The sequence below is a fragment of the Ambystoma mexicanum genome, chromosome 1p (genome assembly GCF_040938575.1).
Source record: "Ambystoma mexicanum isolate Mex_15411 chromosome 1p, UKY_AmexF1_1, whole genome shotgun sequence".
Lineage (NCBI taxonomy): Eukaryota > Metazoa > Chordata > Amphibia > Caudata > Ambystomatidae > Ambystoma > Ambystoma mexicanum.
Genome location: NC_090921.1, coordinates 979,213,775 through 979,231,793, shown reverse-complemented (window position 1 = coordinate 979,231,793; position 18,019 = coordinate 979,213,775). Strand labels below are relative to the sequence as shown.

At 46.0% G+C, this 18,019-nt stretch overlaps 1 protein-coding gene across 3 annotated transcripts in view; it reads right to left on the bottom strand.

Annotated features, from left to right (window-relative positions):
* Positions 1 to 18,019, bottom strand: part of ADGRG1 (adhesion G protein-coupled receptor G1) — a 422,546-nt gene that overhangs the window by 5,275 nt on the left and 399,252 nt on the right. For all 3 annotated transcript variants that reach the window (XM_069654230.1, XM_069654221.1, XM_069654239.1), the window contains exons 11-14: positions 12,541 to 12,671; positions 9,603 to 9,865; positions 8,719 to 8,827; positions 7,722 to 7,990 (exon numbers count right to left, since the gene is read on the bottom strand). In XM_069654230.1, coding sequence (XP_069510331.1) covers positions 7,722 to 7,990; positions 8,719 to 8,827; positions 9,603 to 9,865; positions 12,541 to 12,671 — 772 coding nt within the window. The remainder of the gene's footprint in view (positions 1 to 7,721; positions 7,991 to 8,718; positions 8,828 to 9,602; positions 9,866 to 12,540; positions 12,672 to 18,019) is intronic.

Here is an 18,019-nt window from a genome sequence, read left to right as displayed (position 1 = left end):
CCCCTTGAGTCCAGAAGATGCTCTGTTTGGATGTTCATTGTTAATGGAGCTGGCTGAATGCATCGTGCTGATTTTCCGTATGAACCCCACTGTGTACCACCCTATAAAAAGCCAGAGCTTTCTGTGCTCGGTGCGGGTGGGTCATTTTGGGAACTGGGATACTCTGCTAGTTTTTGTGCGTTTCTGCACAGCTGTATGGAAATAAACCTGACTTCACCTTTGCTGCCTGAGTTGCTAAATAGAATTATTGGTGGGGTTTCCATACCCCACTTCCAAGCAGTTGGTACCTGCCTCGCTGCCAGGAATTGCCAAGGTACGTGTCAGTTATGACCCGTGCAGTGGGAGTAGACACTTTGCTGCACAGCCTTTTAATGGGAATCACTTGATGCCCTTTTCTCTTTTCATGACCAGATGGAAAGGGAAGACTTTTTATTAGCCTGTCTCGCTGTTATGCAACACTAAGGCTAATTAGCAGCCTAATGTGGGCGCGTCAGAAACGCCATGAAAAAGAATCCCTTTGGATGACTCATGTGCCGCCAAAAAACAAAACCCAATCTGTGTTAGGACTATATAGTTCAATGTCAAATCTAAGGAAGGCAAAACAGCATGTTTATGTTTTAAAATCAATCATTGGGTTCCTGGGGTCTTTTGATGCAAAGCTGACCCTCTATCAGCTAAGCGAGACTTAACAGCCCAATAACGATTAACAAGAGTCAAAGCAACCACACCGGTTCAATGAGGCAGCTCTTTCACCCGTATTTCCCTACCATGGGCTGGGCACGGAAACTAGTCCCAAGTAGGGCGCTCAGCCACTGATGAATGAGAGAGGTGTACCCAACTGGGCCGTTTTAAGTTGCTGAATTATATAATTTTATCAGTGTTGCCATATTTAAGAATCATGATGGGCTACCGTGGAGGATTGTCCAACTCCAGTCATCGAGAGCTGGATCCATGTCGGGTTTTCAGGATACCCCTCAATATTCATGAGATAAATTTGCATACAATGATTTTAAATGTATGCACATAATTTTCCCTCATGAATATTAATGAGGGATGTTCTGAAAACCCATCGGGATTCCCCGGCCCTCAAGGCCTTCGAGTTGGACAACCCTGCCCACTAGAGCCATTCGCTGCTACTACTGTGTGCTGGTGATTGCTTTCGTAGTGCCCTGCACTCTTACCCCAATGGCTCTTTGGACATAAGCTGACATATGTCGGTTCTCAAATAAGTAAATTCCAAGGGTAGCCTGCAGATCATATCTGCTATGTGGAAGGTTTGCCAGCAGTCTCTTGAAGATGCTTGTGCAACCTCAGGGCTTTTTATTCACTGTTATTCCTTCATGGATATACCATGTAAGGTCACTGTACACCAGAATCCATTGGGTTTGCTATAGAGGATCCACGCAGTAAAAAATAATGGGCATACAATGGCTGCTGTAGAGCCTACACTGGCTACTAGTCTGCATGAAACTCCATTGCAACATCCTCCTTTTGAGTATGGCATGGAACAAAGATGCTGCATAACTGAAAATTCCTATCTGTAGGCAGAAGCAGCCATACCCTCCAAGATCTTGCAAAGCTCACTTACAGCTTCTGCCTACAACAAAATTAATATATGTTTTATGGGAAGGAGATGTGCAGCTTGTGTTGAAATCCAAAAAAGACTGCCTCATGCGCCAATATCTGTAAGTACCGGCTTCTTATTGTGTACTCTTCCGTAACCCTCCCCAACTGTTGCAAATCTCTGTTTCTTGCAATCAAGGTTTCCTCACTGCAGCTTCCCTCTCCAGTTCCTACCAATCTACACTGCAACACCCCTGTCTACTCCCTCTTCATACATGACAGGCCCAGCAGAAGGGGGATAAGGGAGGTCTAGCCATCCTCCACAAAAAACACCTTTCAGTAACATCCACTGCGAATCTACCTTGCGGCACTGAATGCAAATCTATTATCACAAAGTTCCACCTCAGTCCTTCCGTCTCCTATATAGGCCGCCCGGCTATGACTGGAATTTTGCAGACTCCCTCTCATCCCTGCTGATCCGGCACCCCTTGTTCACTCTGCTACAAGATTTCAACATTTGGTTTGATGTTCCTGCCAACCCCATGACCCGCTTCCTCACTGACAATCTGCAATCCCTCGGTCTAGCACAACTGATTTTCCACCCTACCCACATTGCAGGGCACACCCTCGACACACTATTCTGCCCATCGGACCTAGTCTCGCCACTCCCGCCTTGCCCCCTCATCTGGACTGATCGCACGCTATACTCTTCGTGCTTCTGCACCACTCCCCCACCACTTAAAGGCTAACATCTACTCATCTACCCCCGCCACCCTCCCTCTCTGTAAAAATAAATATATATATCATCCACACAGACCTGGCCATTTCCCTACTATTCACACTCTCTGAGCTCTTTTGCAAGGAAGGACACCCCTCCATTGACCTCTTCAGCCAATGGCTCTCCAAAGCTATGACCCCCCCTCATACCAACCCGTCACCCCTCCCAATGATCAAGCCCACACCCCAAGTCCTTCTTAAGTAACAGAATGATGAGTCTTCTCTCCCTCTGATGCCGCAGACCCATCCCCCCCCTTACATGTGGAGTGCCACAAGGTTCTTCTGTCTCTCCAACCCTGTATAATGTCTTTACCAAACCCCTATTTGATAAATTGGACTGTCTGGGTGTCATCTATACAAACTACGCTGATGACACCCAGATACTCATTCCGCTTTCTGGCAACCACGACCAGGACATTGCCCTACTAAACAAAATGTACCTTGTCATTCAGGCATGGATGGCCACCCACAGTCTATGTCTGAATGATGAGAAGACTGAAATTCTTATTCTAGGTGCCCCTGACAACATTAACAAACTTGACTCAAAATATCTATCCTTTATTATAGATGCCAATACTATCATAACTGCCTAGGAAACTAAAACCATAGGCTTTTACCTAGACGCAACACTGAACCTTAAGAAACAAGTGAACGCGACGGCTTCAGCTACTGCCTATACATGCAAGCTCATTCATGCCTGCAAACCATCCCTTTCCACAGTTACATCACACTAGCATGAGCTCCAATCCTGTCTAAGCTTGACTACTGCAATGCACTGTATGTAGGAGCAAATAAGCAAGTATTAAACTCCAAACCCTACAAAATAACGCCTTGAGAACAGCTCTGAGCAGTTCTAGGAGAGATCACATCTCCGAAACCAGAAGACAACACAAATAGCTCTCAATCCAGGACAGAATCTACTATAAACTAGTCTCCCTATTGCAAAAATGCCTCAACAATGCTGCACCGCAGTACCTGAGAGACAAAATCATTATGAAAACCTCAGTGAGACCCACAAGATCTGCCAATTCCTGCTGTATTGTTACCCCATGCTTCAACCTGAAAATAGCCGGAGGCACCAGCTTCCTAGCCTGGAACATTCTCCCACTTAACCTGCAAACTGCCCAGACCTTCCACAACTTCAGGTCCAATACTAAGCAATGGCTCCTTACAAAGTATACCCACCACTAGAACGCTTAGAGTACCTGAGCACAGTATCCAACTGCTATAATCCTCTTGCACTTACTGACTATACATTATCTTGAGCCTATGTATGTTCATAGTCTATGCTGTACTCATTGTTTGCCTGTTCATCCAGTATATTCCCTTGAGCCTATGCAGGTTTATACACTATGCTGGACTCATTTTGTTTGCCTGATCACCTTGGTGTACCTACCCATTGCCCTTCACTAAGATGTATGTATGTATCCACCTTGCCCTTTCATTATGATGTATGTATCCACTTATATTTCAAGCTGTCTTGTAAAGGCCCCCGGATAGCCCAGGGTGTGGTGCACTTTATCAATAAAAAAACAAACAAACAAACCAAGTGGTACACCCCTTTCCTCAAAGCTCGAAAAACTCTCAAGCATCGCATAGAGCAAACTTGGAGGACCAACCCCACTACACAAAACAAAACGCCCTTCGCAAGACTGAAATGGGCATACCTGTCCAAAATCAAGAAAGCCAAAATAAAAACTCTATGGAAACAGAATCTTCAACTCCAACAATCCTTGCTGGGAACACCACAAAATGCTTGGGGAATTCAATTGCCCTAGTTGCCTAACCCCCCACCTCCTAACACACAAGCGCTCTGCGATTAACTATCCAACCACGTTCATAACACTGCACCTGACAAAATCGCACCATCACTGCAAAACTAGCTCTCATCACCCCCATGACATCCTTCCCTCTCACAACCCCAATCCTTTCCCCGCCCTCCCTACCAACCTTCTCTTCATTCACACCTATTTCCCAAGACGATTTCTACAACCTATTAGCACTTAGCTGACCCTCAGGCTCACCTGGAGATCCTTGCCCGCCCACCCACCCTTCTAAAAAAGATACTAACCACCTGAGCAGGCAGCATCTCCCACTCCATCAATAACTCCTCTTATCTGGCACTTTGAAAACCTCTCATGTCAAACCGCTACTGAAAAAACTCAGCCTCGACCCAGCCTACCGTCCAATCTTCGAAACCCGCTTTATTGCAAAACGAATTGACCATGCTGCAAACAAGCAACTTGGCCTCTTCACAGAAGCCAATAGAATCCTCGACCCAGCTCAATCGGGTTCCGACCCCTTTGTGGAACAGAATCCTCACTGATCTGGTACGACCTATAAAGAGCTGCTGACGCAGAAGGATGCGCTGCATTTATCCTGCATCTATCCCCGGCCTTTGATACCATCGACCATACAATACTAAGGAACAGGCTCTTCACCCTAGACATCTAAGATTCTGCCTTCAATTGGATCGCCTCATTTATTTTGAATCGTTCACAAATCATTCTCCTCCCACCTTTCTCCTCTGCCCCTCACCCCATCACGAAAGGGGTCCCACAAGGAGCCTCTCTTTCACCCCTCCTCTTCAACATCTACCTAAGCCAAACTGCCGGCTCTCATCTGCTCACACAACCTTACTGCGCAGATGGCACCTAGATCATTTTCAAAATTCCTAAGACTCCAGCCTCCCACTTACGGATCTCACCTCGTTCCTCTCAGTTATGGACCTATGAATGATGACCAATCACCTTCTCCTCAATCTGGGCAAATCAGAAATCCTAATATGTGGCAAAACTGCTCTCATTCCCCAACCTATACCATGGCCACAAGCACTGGGAACCTCACCTGCCATCTCATCCCTCATCCTCCGTTAAAAATCTTGGATGCACCATGGACGGAGACCTATCTCTCTCCAAACGCATCCAATCAGTACAGAGAACTTGCCATTTCCACCTACGCATCCTAAAGCAAATATTTCCCTATCTCGCCTATCCTCAAAGAGTCTCTGCAATACTGGTCATCATCACCTACCACCTAGACTTTGGCCCAAAAGACTGTATAAAAAGTCCTGTATGGTAAATACGTTCGAATTTTGGCTGTATGAAAATCATGTACAGCTGAAAAATACAAACATATTTACCATACAGTGCCATTGTAACTAATATGGGCAGCGGGGGCTGCAGGGGTGTCCCCCCACACCCTTATTCGCCACAATGGTATCAGGGTTTGCAGGGGTGTTCCCCGCTTACCCATGAATAAAGTAAAAGAAAAAAATGATCCTGAGGCGTTGGTTCACATTAGAGAACTGGCATCGCAGCAGAGGAGATGGAGGGCAGCTTGCGTGAGTGTTGCACATTAAATAGTGAAAATGGGGGGAAATATAGGTGGGTGATGGGGGTTAGAGGGGTGTCATGACGGATATGTTTGTGGCAGAAATTACTGTAAAAAAATGTGTATTTTTGGTCAAAATGCTTACGGTCATTTCGGCCACGAATATATCCATCATGGTTAAACCACCCAAATTCCCCACCTAGACACCTATGCTAACTCCCTCTATCTCAGTGTCCTAGCATGCCAGCTCAGGAAACTCCAAAAAACACACATCACAGCAGCCAGACTGCTCCTTGCCCTCTCACCCAGAGAACATATCACCCCTGCCCTCAGAGTACTACACTGGCTCCCTATCAGCCTAAGAGCGCGACCCTCAAAGCCATGTGCATCACACCCCGAGTCCTCCATGATACATGGCCAGAGTTCCTACAGAAATAAATCATCCACTACCAACCCCCCAGAAACCTTCAATCAGGCTTGGTTCTGCTCTCCTCCACACTATTCCCCCTTACCACTCCACTAGAGTTGGCGGTTCATCCTTCTCTATCCTAGCTCCTATGATCTGGAACACTCTTCTTCTGCACATCTGCCACACAAAGGACTACATTTCCTTCAAATAAATCCTCAAATAAATCCTCAAAACCTGGCTACTTGCCCCATTATCATGAAACCTGTCCCTAACCTTCCAATTCCCAATCCGAGCATATGAACATTCACCACCAGGTGGCACCGTTTTCACATGGCCCCGACCTAATAGCACCTGGGGCACTGGCTTTCACCTCACACACCCCCAAACACTAATCATGAACCTGGTTCCCACAAGCACCACCAGCTGGAAACACAGGCCTTCATCTCGTTTTCACACTATGAAATGTCAGAGATTGATTAGTCTGCACTGCACCTGGCACGTATGAGGAAAACGACAAATCGCAGTCAAAGTGGTTGAGATAGAACAGCACCACCACCGCACTCTGATAGATTGGGATGTAAAGCAGGGCATTGTCATGGGAGGAATTGTGTGCCATGCCAATGTCTTGCGCCCGAAGGCCAGGTGGGGGTTTCTCATGCCTTAATCCGCGAAGGCAATCAAGAACTAGTCTGGAATCTCACAGGATAGACTGCTATTGTGCCTGGATGAATTATAAAGATGGCCTCCGATGGTAAAGGTAACAATTGTGAAGATTTAGTACATGCACAATATCTGGGAAGATTCTCCATGCTTAGACCTTGTAAGTATAGCTAGTGGCAATTTGTGAAGCATAGACTGTTGCTAACCGTTTTATCGCAGCCAAAAGAATTGACAGAGGAAGCCACTACCTAATCGGACACACGTGCAACAAATTTCCACCGGAACTGCTAGGTACGTATAACACATCGCTCTGGAGGACATTGGCAGCAGGCATGGCCCCCGCACACATCAGAATACAGCAACAACTTATTCGATCTCGCTGGTCACATAATTGTTCCGCCTACTTACACTAGACTACGCCTCAACACATCAGTATGTAGCAAAGACTATGACAAATTCGGGCACGCTGGACACATAGCGAGTCTCTAGCACTCACACCATCTCCTGACTCCTCTCAGCACCTATCCCCATGCCTGACCTCATGGGTTGCTTTCTACCGGAGCCTGGCCAGCCCTGCTAAGCCTTATTTGGCCAAATGCACACATGCATTCTAATCCTACTCCGTGACCTCCAACACTCTTGACTTCGGTCCCACCATCAGCGCATTGAGACTTAATAATGATAAAAGGTGCTATACAAATGACAACTACAATACAATACAGCACCTATTTACTCCCCCCTGAAGAAACATCTAACAGCATTGCGTGGGCTAAGAAAAGCCTACCATCCCAGAGTGAATTCTTTTCTACAGCAGCATGGATATCCCTCATATCACTAAAGAGGCTTCTGTCACTAATGAAGTGAGAGATCACACCTGGAAGAATGACCTGTAGTTCACTGCTGCCCCACTAGAAAGCATTCTACTAGTGGGCTCTTTGCATGTATCGCTTAGCTTTCCAGAAAAATGACACAAACTTACCTTGTAGAGAGTTGACGATAGTGAAGACGTACATGACTTGCAAGGAGACTGCGCCAAATGAGAAGAAGGCCAGGCCCCAGGTGAACCCCAGGGTGCAGCTGAGACCGATCAGTGTCCAGGCATATTGCAGTTTCTGCTGCATCTTCTTGGCCTTCAGCTTCAGGATTTCTCTCACCATGGCGACCAGCATCAGCGTGTTCAGCAGGAAGATGACGCTGAAGGAACCCAGGTTCACTACGTAGTGGACTGTAGGGTTTGTAATCCAACACCTGCATGAGAAAGAAAGGCACAGTGGGTATGAGAAGCACCTCAGAAAGGGTTAATGTTCTTCCATACATCCCTGAGTGAGGGGGATTGAGGGCAGAAGAGCTTTGGGTCTAGCTTTCAGGGTGAAAGGGCATTTAACAGGCACAGAGGGTGGGTCTGACATAGTCCTCATAGAATGATGGCAGAAAAGTCTCAGGGCTGAAGCGCAACAGAGGCCAATAGACTGTGTCGTTGGCTGCAGGGACGCACGAGAAGGAATCCAAGCCTAATGACGGTACCGGTGCCAGAAGCGATGATGATATGAGGAACGGATAGAGGGAAATGATGGGAAGAGGGCTCTGTAAGAGAGCTCAGCAATGAAAGTGATCCAACATCGGTGAAGCATGTACAACATCAGATAAGATCAGATAAGCAACAGCGTCTAATGACTGCACCCAGAAATGGTGCTGATGGGGCATTTCAAAAGACTGGAAGGGCAGCAAGGATTTGGGACTTGGGTGGGGCTTATTAGTAGAGTGTGTTCAGCAGACATAGGGGGTCTGTTGTAGTGGAGACTGGAGCGAAGAAGCAGAAACTATCAGGATTTGCAACAGACCCATCAACCACCCAGGACGATCCACAAAACAAATGAACAGAAAGGACATTGCGGATAGTCCCCCTCTCTGGGGGAAGCCCGCCCTCAAAGCTTCAGATCCATTTCTCCAGGGAGGGATGGGGAGAATATTCTTACATGGTGGCACTGGAGACCCCCTCTGTCGCGTCCGTCAGCTTGATCGTGTAGGTGCCGTAGATCTGTTGGTCTATGGAGAAGGTTATCAACACCACAGTCGGAGGAACCCCTTGGGAGAGAAGAAAAGAGACTGTTGTGAGAGATGGGGACAGGTTATAGGAAAGAGGAGGAGACAGCACATTTGCCAGATGATTTATCTACTAGGAAACTAGAGTAAAACGACAATGGGTGGCCAAAAATCCTTCTTCTTGGCCAATTGAGCAGCACAATTCTTCCCATGGGCTCCTTTCGGTGGGGGAGGTTTCTTCTCTAATTCATTCTCATAGGGGTCAAGAACCCTGCCCGCTTTCTCACAACATGGGTTTATTTTCAACCTTCCAATTCTGAGAGGCACTGCACACTGCCCTTCTCCTTCTCAACTCTCCAGATTATCGTTCTTTTTCATTTTGCGGCACGTCCTGTTGCGCATCTGATTTTCTTCCTAGACCGTCTCCTTCCAGTCAATGATTGCTGACTGTCCCTTGTGTATGAGCTGTCCCTCTCTGCTCTCGCTCTATACTCTTACTCTCATTCATTTTCTTTTTTTTCTCTCTGTGGCTCAGTGGCTCACCTCCCATCCTCTACAGTCTTTCGTTTCACTCTTTCTTTAGCTTTCTCCCTCATCTCTTCTCTGCTGGTCTGTTTTTCCTTTCTTTGTCTCTTTTTCTCTCGCTCTCCTGTCTTTGTCTCTTACCACTGTTCTCTGACTTCCCTCCCTCTGTCTATCCTCTGACTCTCCGACACCCTCTCTGCCCCCATCTCCATGTGCCCCCCTCTTGCTGCCTAATTCTCCTTCTCGCTCTCCTACATTTCTCTGGCCAGACAGAGACTGAGGAGACACTCACCCCATCCAAGGCAGTAGAGCCTGAGCATGTTGCTGGAGTCCTTGAAGACCTCCACCACCTTCTTGTAGAGGTTGTAGCCCTCAATGGCCATCCAAGCGAAGCACCAGAGCAGGGAGGCGTGGAGGAAGAGGGCTCCGGCTTGGCAGGCGGGCTCTACGCAGATGGAGGACAGGGGCCAGCTCAGCATGAAGCTCAGGTTGAGCAGGAAGATGGCACCGAGCAGGTTCATGTGGATCGGAATGGTGCGATCCTTCGCTTTATTCCTGCAAAGGGGAGAGAGAGACACCGGAACAGAGTGAAACCCCGTACAATGGGATCGAATATCCTCCACCAGCTCAGGACTAAGATCCATTCCTTGGAGCCACAACTGAGTCTGGATCTGACGGGTCTTTGAATTTACTGGGTGTGATTCACAAAGAATTGGATTTCTAAAAATAGGGCAAGTAATGTGCTTTTTAGATACCTGTTCTCTGAAATGTGTAATTCAGTTGGCTTTGCATAACCACACACATTGCACAGGACAAATGGCATTTGCCTTTCATAAAATCAACACACAAAAAACCCAGAGAGGATATTTTCTTTTAATAGTGTTTGAAAACATGAAAAGGTGTGCATGTTTTAAACTCCAATAATAATGTTTTCTCTGTAACAAGCTGTCCCGAAATGTGACATTTGCCCTATAGTTGTTTGTCATTGTTCGTCAGTTTATCTAGTGCAGTGGTGAAGTGCCCTGCCTGCGAGCTGGACGACCGCGGTTCCGCTCCTCGGATGGTGTAAACTCATAATTTCAAAAAAGCCAGCCAGTGTTTCCCAATTTACACACAGCTTCTAAAATACCCAGGGGTGCAGGGTACGCCCTATGAAAAAAGTGGGTGGACGCCGTCCGGCTGGGTGTACCCTCGACATTAGCTGGGGTGGACTGGGAACTGACAGAGGCTCTGGAATAATTTTTCCCATATTAGTGGCCCCATATTACACATGTCAGCAAGCCCAGCTATTTTCCTATGGGAACATTTGGAAATGCCACACAAAAGAGGCCCAGGGTGCAGAGGCCTACTGGGAAATCTCCAGGGTTCCCTATGGGCCAGTCCACCCCTGGACTTGAGCCTTGCGTGTGTGCCGCCAACACTATTATACAACCGGTTCACGAGTGTGCCGGAAGTGCATTTCACCATCGCGTGTCTTAAAGGGTCGTGGTAAAAGGTAAACACGTTGAAAAAGCATTTCTCTTTTCCTGAAAAGCAGAGAGGAGAGGAGAATTCTGGCCAATGAATTTCATACCTCTGCTGACGCCAGTGGAAAAGCATGCACAGAGAGTCAGACAGAAAGTATCCTTTGTCCATTGTGGCCACTCCACCACCTCTCTTCCAAACAGGCCCATGGCAATTCATTGGATTCCCATGCACCTTAATGCGGATCCTCCTTGCCGATCTGGGACGTGCATTGGAATGTCTGGAAACAGCAGCCCCTAACCCCGGATTAACACAATTGCTCACAGGGTGAAAAGGGGCTCTGATGTTCCCATGTGTGTGATGCCCGCATTTGGATACCCATTGTGACTGCATTCATAGGCGTAATTGAGGGGGGTTCGCTGGCCTTGTGAGGTGACCCCAAAGCATGCAGCTCTGCTTTGGCATGCCCAGTTCAGCTGGTAGTGCTTCTGCCCCCCCCCCCCCGTTTTATGCACACCTGATATGGTGGTACAGATGCAGCCCCACTTCCCCTATCTGCCTGCCTGCTATGAATGCTCCCATCCCAATATTGCTGTGTGTCTGGTTCAGTTAATACTATTGTGGTCACACTGTCCATGCACACCTGGACCAGTTAGCAGCTCTCACACTTCCTGTACACCGTGCACGTGGAATTGTTGAGGTTAAGCCATGTTTGCAAACATTGTGAAGATAAAAATGCTGTCGTCTGACTATTTTGTTTAAAAGGTTCTACTTTAATTCCTCCTCTTCTATTTCTACTTGTGCATTTTCTTTGTGCACTTTTCCTAGTTTTGACTTTGGCCGATTTGTTTTTTTTTTTTAATGGGGGTCCCCCCAAATAAACCCCTCCAGCCCACTGCCCCCACCCTTCACCCTCCACCTGCCACCTCCAAAAGCCTCCACCCACTATCCCCTGCCCACACATCAACAAACAAAAAAATGTGGGCAAAGTAAAATCGAGAAAAAGTGCACAAAGAAAGTGCACATGTGGAAATGTATCGCGAAAAACACACTGGGTACGTTTCAGCTCAGTTTACGCATTGCCCTTTTTTAATGTAAACCCCCTCAGCCACTAATGCCAACACATTCTAATACTTCATTGCACAGTGTGGCCGCCTGCAGCTCCACCTTTCATCAATGCCTGCTTCTCATGTTCTCACAGCACCACACACCGGTACAACGTTGTTACATCACCAGGCTTTTTTTGTGTTTTTCTGCGAAAATGTTCAGCTGAAAAAACTCAGGAAAAATATGGGGAGGGTATGTAAGGGGTAGGGGTTGTTAGAAATAGGGACTAGATCATAGGGAAGTGAGTTTAGGGGGGAACCCCCCAAATAATACATTTTTTTAATCTCATTTTTTCAGCAGAAAATATTTGGCAAAAAACTCTGCGGGGGTGAAAAAACTGGTGATCTAAGAACATAGAACCCCACACAATGAGCATGATACTTCACTCAGTCATTGGCCATGGCAGGATGGTTATGGCTGCTCCGCTGGCACGCTCGCCCCCATGGATACCGGTTATCCTCCTACAATATTACTAAGCCCCTGATTTTCTTCTAAGGGAGGGTAGCCCCGCAAACAGCTGTGCGTGTGGTGAGTGATGGGCAGGCCGCCTACACAGTATGCGATGAGCAGAGTTTAGCAGTGGGCTTGCCATCTCGGGTACATGGTGATTATGCACCCTTGCCCTCTTAAACCCCTCCCCACACTAAACCCAACTGTACCTGTGGCGGTGGGAGTAGAGGTAGCAGGCCACAGTGAAGAAGGAGGCCACCGCTGACAGGGCACATCCAGCGTAGGTGATGATGGTGAGCGAGCGCTGGTGATGGCGGTCTATTTCCGTGGTCGAGATTTGCTACAAAGAGAGAGAGAGAGAGAGAGAGTAGGGACATATAACATATGTGAATGGTGGAGAACCTACCTTAAGGGTGGGAGGTGGTAAAACCCATCACAACCGGTTCCATGCATCACAGGCACTAGCGATAGTGCAACCTAACCCGGAGAAGAGCAGAGAGATTGATGATTACGGGGGCGATCCAAGAGGCAGTGGGGCTGGTGGTCTATAGGGGATAGCCATGGTAATGGCCTACACATGTGTTAGGCAAAATATACAAGGTTAATGTGGGGGGGGGGGGGAAGAAATCCAGCTTCTCTCTAAGTGTAGGGACTGATGATTGAACAGAAGTAACTGCACCTTTTCTCATGCCCCTAGTTATTGTAAACTTCTTTAGTTCTCAAAGTGGGCGGCTTTTAGATCAGAATAGGCAGTCCGGTTTGTTAAGTTTACCTATCAGTCAAGGTAAGTGTCTAAAATAATTAATTATCATTAGACAATATATTAGTTCTCCTCAATAAGTAAATGTCATGTTTCCTAGTAGTTTGCCAGGGCACTTGTACCTTTTGAGTATATACCTTTTGGGAAATGGAATAAAACGGCTTTTAAACTACTTGGAAACATGGCATTTATTTATTGATGAGAACTAATATATTATCTAATGATAATACAAAATGCTGTCCATCAACCCGGGGAAAACTAACATCATGGTGATTGCTGGAAACAAGATAGGCTGAACTAGAATTGACACCTTACTGGACACCATAGAATATACTCAATCCTATCCATATTTGGGCTTGGATTTTGAGGCACGTCCCAACTATGATCGGATCATCACCAATAAAAAAAGACTAGCTAAAACACTCATGCTTCAAGCCTGTAAGTTTGCCAGTGGCTCGGTGGGGTACAGCATGGCCGAGATTGTTAAGCTTTACCAACAATACTTTGTCCCGGCCATCCTCTATGGCCTCGAAGCACTTGCCATTCAGGACTTGACATGTCTTAATAAATTGGAGAGCCACTATTGGCGCCACGTGCTGAGACTAAGCCCGACATGCTCCAACGAATATCTTCGGCTAGAATTAGGCTTAACATCTTTATGAGGCATGGCCCTTCGTGCCAGGGGGTCTTTCTATCTAAAATCTTGTGCAGATCCCACCTGTAAGTTATTGGCAATGGTTGGGGATAGTTACGATTCTGAAAGGATTCTGATGGGCTTTAATTACAAGACCCTCAATGAAACCCTATTCACGAAGATTGACTAGCCATATTCCAAAAAGAGAGGCCATCTAAAGAAGTACTTCGAACACAAACTTAACAGGTGGGACTGGTGAGAATTATACATGCTTGGCAAAGCTGAAAGGATACGAGGCGGTATCACATGTTGTGCACCGCTATCTTAAGATTCAACCTTACCTACAGCTCTGCCCGGCCCCTGAAGTTAGACAGATCATTCTAAAGCTGCAAATAAACCAACTGCCACTTTGGAACTTAGGTTATGTCGAATATACCGCAAGCCTGGCCAGGTGGAGTCAACACGACATGTTCTTACTCAATGTACGGCATTGGCGCCTTTATATATGTGGACATTCGGTAGTATGGTTCATTCTTACGAGGCAATCACTACTGCGTCTTTCTGGGACTACTGTTTGAATTCCCATTCTATCTCAGTCCAGCTTGCCTTTTTCAGAGTCTGGAAGGAGGTTACTGCACTAATGCCTGACTTATTAGACTGTGATGTTTGAGATCTCATCCACCCCCCCACCCCCGTCTTTATCTGGCAATGTAACTGATAGTTGTATAGTAAAGTCCAGATGTGCATTACACATTAGTTATTCTGCAGTCATATTTAAATGATTCTATACTCCAATTTTATTGTTACTCTGGTTTTTATTTTTTGTTATATTGTTTTGGTTTGGCCTGCTGAATGAATTACCCACTAAGTGCTTGTAAGAGCCCAGCCTCACAGAACTGTATGATACAGTGTGTTACATTTTATGCTGTGATGCTCTATTTTATTTACATTTTTACTTGTTTGTATTTGTATTGCTGCATATTTGTATTTTCGTTTTCATATTTCGTGTATTTTATGTTTTATGTTGTGTAAAGTCAAAATGTTGGATTATATCACAATAAATTATTATTATTATAATACATTCTTTGAGAAACTTACTTGGAATGATAGGTAAACTTAACAAACCAGACTGCCTATTCAGATCTAAAAGTCAACAACCTTGAGAACTAAAGAGGTTTAAAATAACTAAGGACGTGCGCATGAGATACGGCGCAGTTACCTTTCTTCTCAATGTTTGTGGGCTGTGGGGAAGCCTGTATGCACCTACCGTAGCATGCAGAGTAGAAAAGGGGATTCGCTCTGACCTGTTGGTGAACAATGGAAAGAATAGGATTGTAAAATGTAGAAGGGGTGGACTTCATTTGAATGGAACTTTGCAAATATTGGTGAACAGTATGTCCGATTTAAAATTTGCAAGAGCCTGTGAACAATGAATTTTATTGAATGTTTGAGGGATTTGGATCCGCCCCAATGTCCAGTGCCTCACAGGCAGGCAAACCACCATTTTTTTGATGAGGAAACAGGGCAGAGGAAAAGAGAACTGTGAAAAGCTGTCAAGTCCTTAAACCAGGAGTTCATTAATGTAGCGGATTACGACTGCAAAGTGGGGATTCTGCAGAGTAATTATAGAAACTGGTCTCGATCGCACAGATATCTCTAACATCAAAGAGATGGTGAATTGATGTTGGGAGCCTTGTAGGAACTTGCCAATAGTCAGAAAGCCATCCAAACCTGTCTGCAGAGAAATGTTGTGCCGGAATCTACCTGGCGTGATCATTTCAGTGCCTTGTAAAGTAAATCTTTCAATGAGCACAGTACTCTGGCCATGAATACAACTTGGAAGTTAAATCTCTCGCTAGAAATGATACTAGATATAATTCGGGGGTCTTCTTCTTCAAGGGCTGTGGGTCCCAATGGTCCGACCAACCAAATATTGAACAGGGATATTGACCTGTGGGCTGAAATGTTAGCACTATTTAGGGAGGTGTTGTGGACCAGGTGTATACCGGCTTCCTGGAAGCTAGCCATGATCATTCCTATCTTCAAGAAGGGCGATCGGTGAATCCTGCAAATTATTGCCTGATCGCCCTCTTGGACATTGATAGTAAAATGTTTGCGGGAGCGGTTCTAGGGGACTTACAATATTATTGTCGAAGGCCCAAGATTCTGTCTAAACACCAAATAGGCTTCAGGAGGGGTCCGTCGACCTCTCTGAATGGATTGATTATGAGTTTAGCCTGTGAAAGATCTTGGTCAAAAGGGGAGCGCAGTGTTATACAGTGCATGGATAGACTTGTCCAAGGCCTTCAATCTGATTAACAGGGGGTGGCTTTGGGCTAAGTTGGCTGCCTGGGGTCTCCAGTCATCTTTGCTGGAATAATAGTTCACCTGTATGAGGATACTAGCATACAGGTTAGATTAAATGCAGAGGGCCTTCTGTCTGCTCCATTTTCGGTGGCGAGAGGGGGGGGTGAGACAAGGTTGTATAATAGCCCCCCTACTCTTTAACTTATATCTGGCGGACTTGGAGGAGACACTGGCACTGCATGGTCTGGGAAGTCCAAGGATTGGCTCTCGTCTTTAGAAGCCCGGGCAAGAATGTCCCGATATTTTTAGTGGTCATTGGGCGAGCATGTGATTCCTGTAGAGAAGGAAGTGGTCTATCTGGGCCTTAAGTTGTATTCTTTTTCGACACTGGCCCAGCTCGAGGAAGATCTGAACAAGAAAGTGCTTCAGCTGTCTTGCCAGAAGAAAACATTGTTGGCAATGTACTGCAAATGTTCATTAGTCCCATGGTTACATTTCTATATCACAAACGTATTGCCTTCTCTGCTTTATGGTATGGATATAAGGCTATTGGTCGGGAAAATTAACTGGACCAAGATAGAGGGATCTCTTTGGAAGAGGGTCCTCAGGCTCCCTAGGGTTTTCCAGTGTTGAGCCTGAGATATGAGCTGAGCATCCACTCCATGCAGATGCATGTGGAGTTGCGGCTCATCTCGCTCTACAGGCTAATAGTGCTTTCTCAGACAGATTCTTTATATAAGGACATAGGTTCCATGCTAGATAGGGAGACTAGCCAATTGTTGTTGAACTTAAAGTATTTTATGGCTAAAGTCCTGACTGATTGTGAGCACTCAGAAGGGGATTTAATTGCAAACCCAATGGGTGTCCAGAAGGCACTCGACAGTATAGACTGGATCCTCATTATTGAAGATATGCGGGTTAGTGTTGGCAAAACCTCTCTGTCTTTACGATAAATCGAGGGGCTTTCTCCCTAGGTACCTGGGGCAGTTCCCAAACTCAAAATATAAGCAGGAGTATTTAAGATTTCGGCTAAACTTAATCCACTCCTATCGTACGATCCTTACACTGGTTGCTGGTGATGAAACAAATTGATTTTTAAATCTCTGTGCCTGGTCCACCGGGCACTGCAGGGTCTTGGAGCTAATTACCTGCAGGATACATTTGTTCATTATCTTCCTGGCTGTGATCTTCGCTCCTGGTCCGCTGGCCTTCTCCTGGTTTCTACTTATAGGTGGACCAGGGTCAGAGGTCAGTGTTCTCTGTGGCAGCGGCTTCACTGTGGAATGACCCGCAGCCTCTGTGTCTAACCATCTTGAGTTTAGACGTTGTCTAAAAACTCTTATCTTTTAACGGTTAGGTCTTATGTTCTACATCGTTGATTTTCTAGCGCCAAGATGCCTTGTGTGATAATGCGCTCTACAAAAACTATTAACATAACACACCACACGGGGGAGATCCAGTTCTGCTGGTATAAGAAGGTACATTTGCTCTCTCTGTGAGGTGGTCAGAAAGCAGTCGCTAAGGCACGTAATGATTAGTTGTAGATGCACCTGGGAGACGCGACTCGTGCACCTGCAGCAATTTGTGAAAAGAGTGGATAGCCTATCTTCAGCTATAATTTAAGGTAGCTTTACATTTGCGTTAATTCCTTAGAGTTGGTTGGACTGTACAGTACATTACAGTACTTTGAGATGTTCGGGTTGTAGATATAGATTTGCTGCTGTCGTTTGAGCTACTGTTAAATTCCCACCTTATAAATAAAATCCATAACCTTAACAAAATCATTCAAAGGTGACTTAGATGATTGCACTTGAAGACGCAGAATAAACCCATCATTGATGCCTTTTGTCTACTTAGCAATGGGAGGCTTATGTAAATATGGCTGAACTGATCTCCTGATGGGATGCTTCAAACACAACGAAGGTAGATAAACCCATAAACCATCATTTCAAGGGTTACTATATCTGCAATCAAAGAGCAAAGGAGG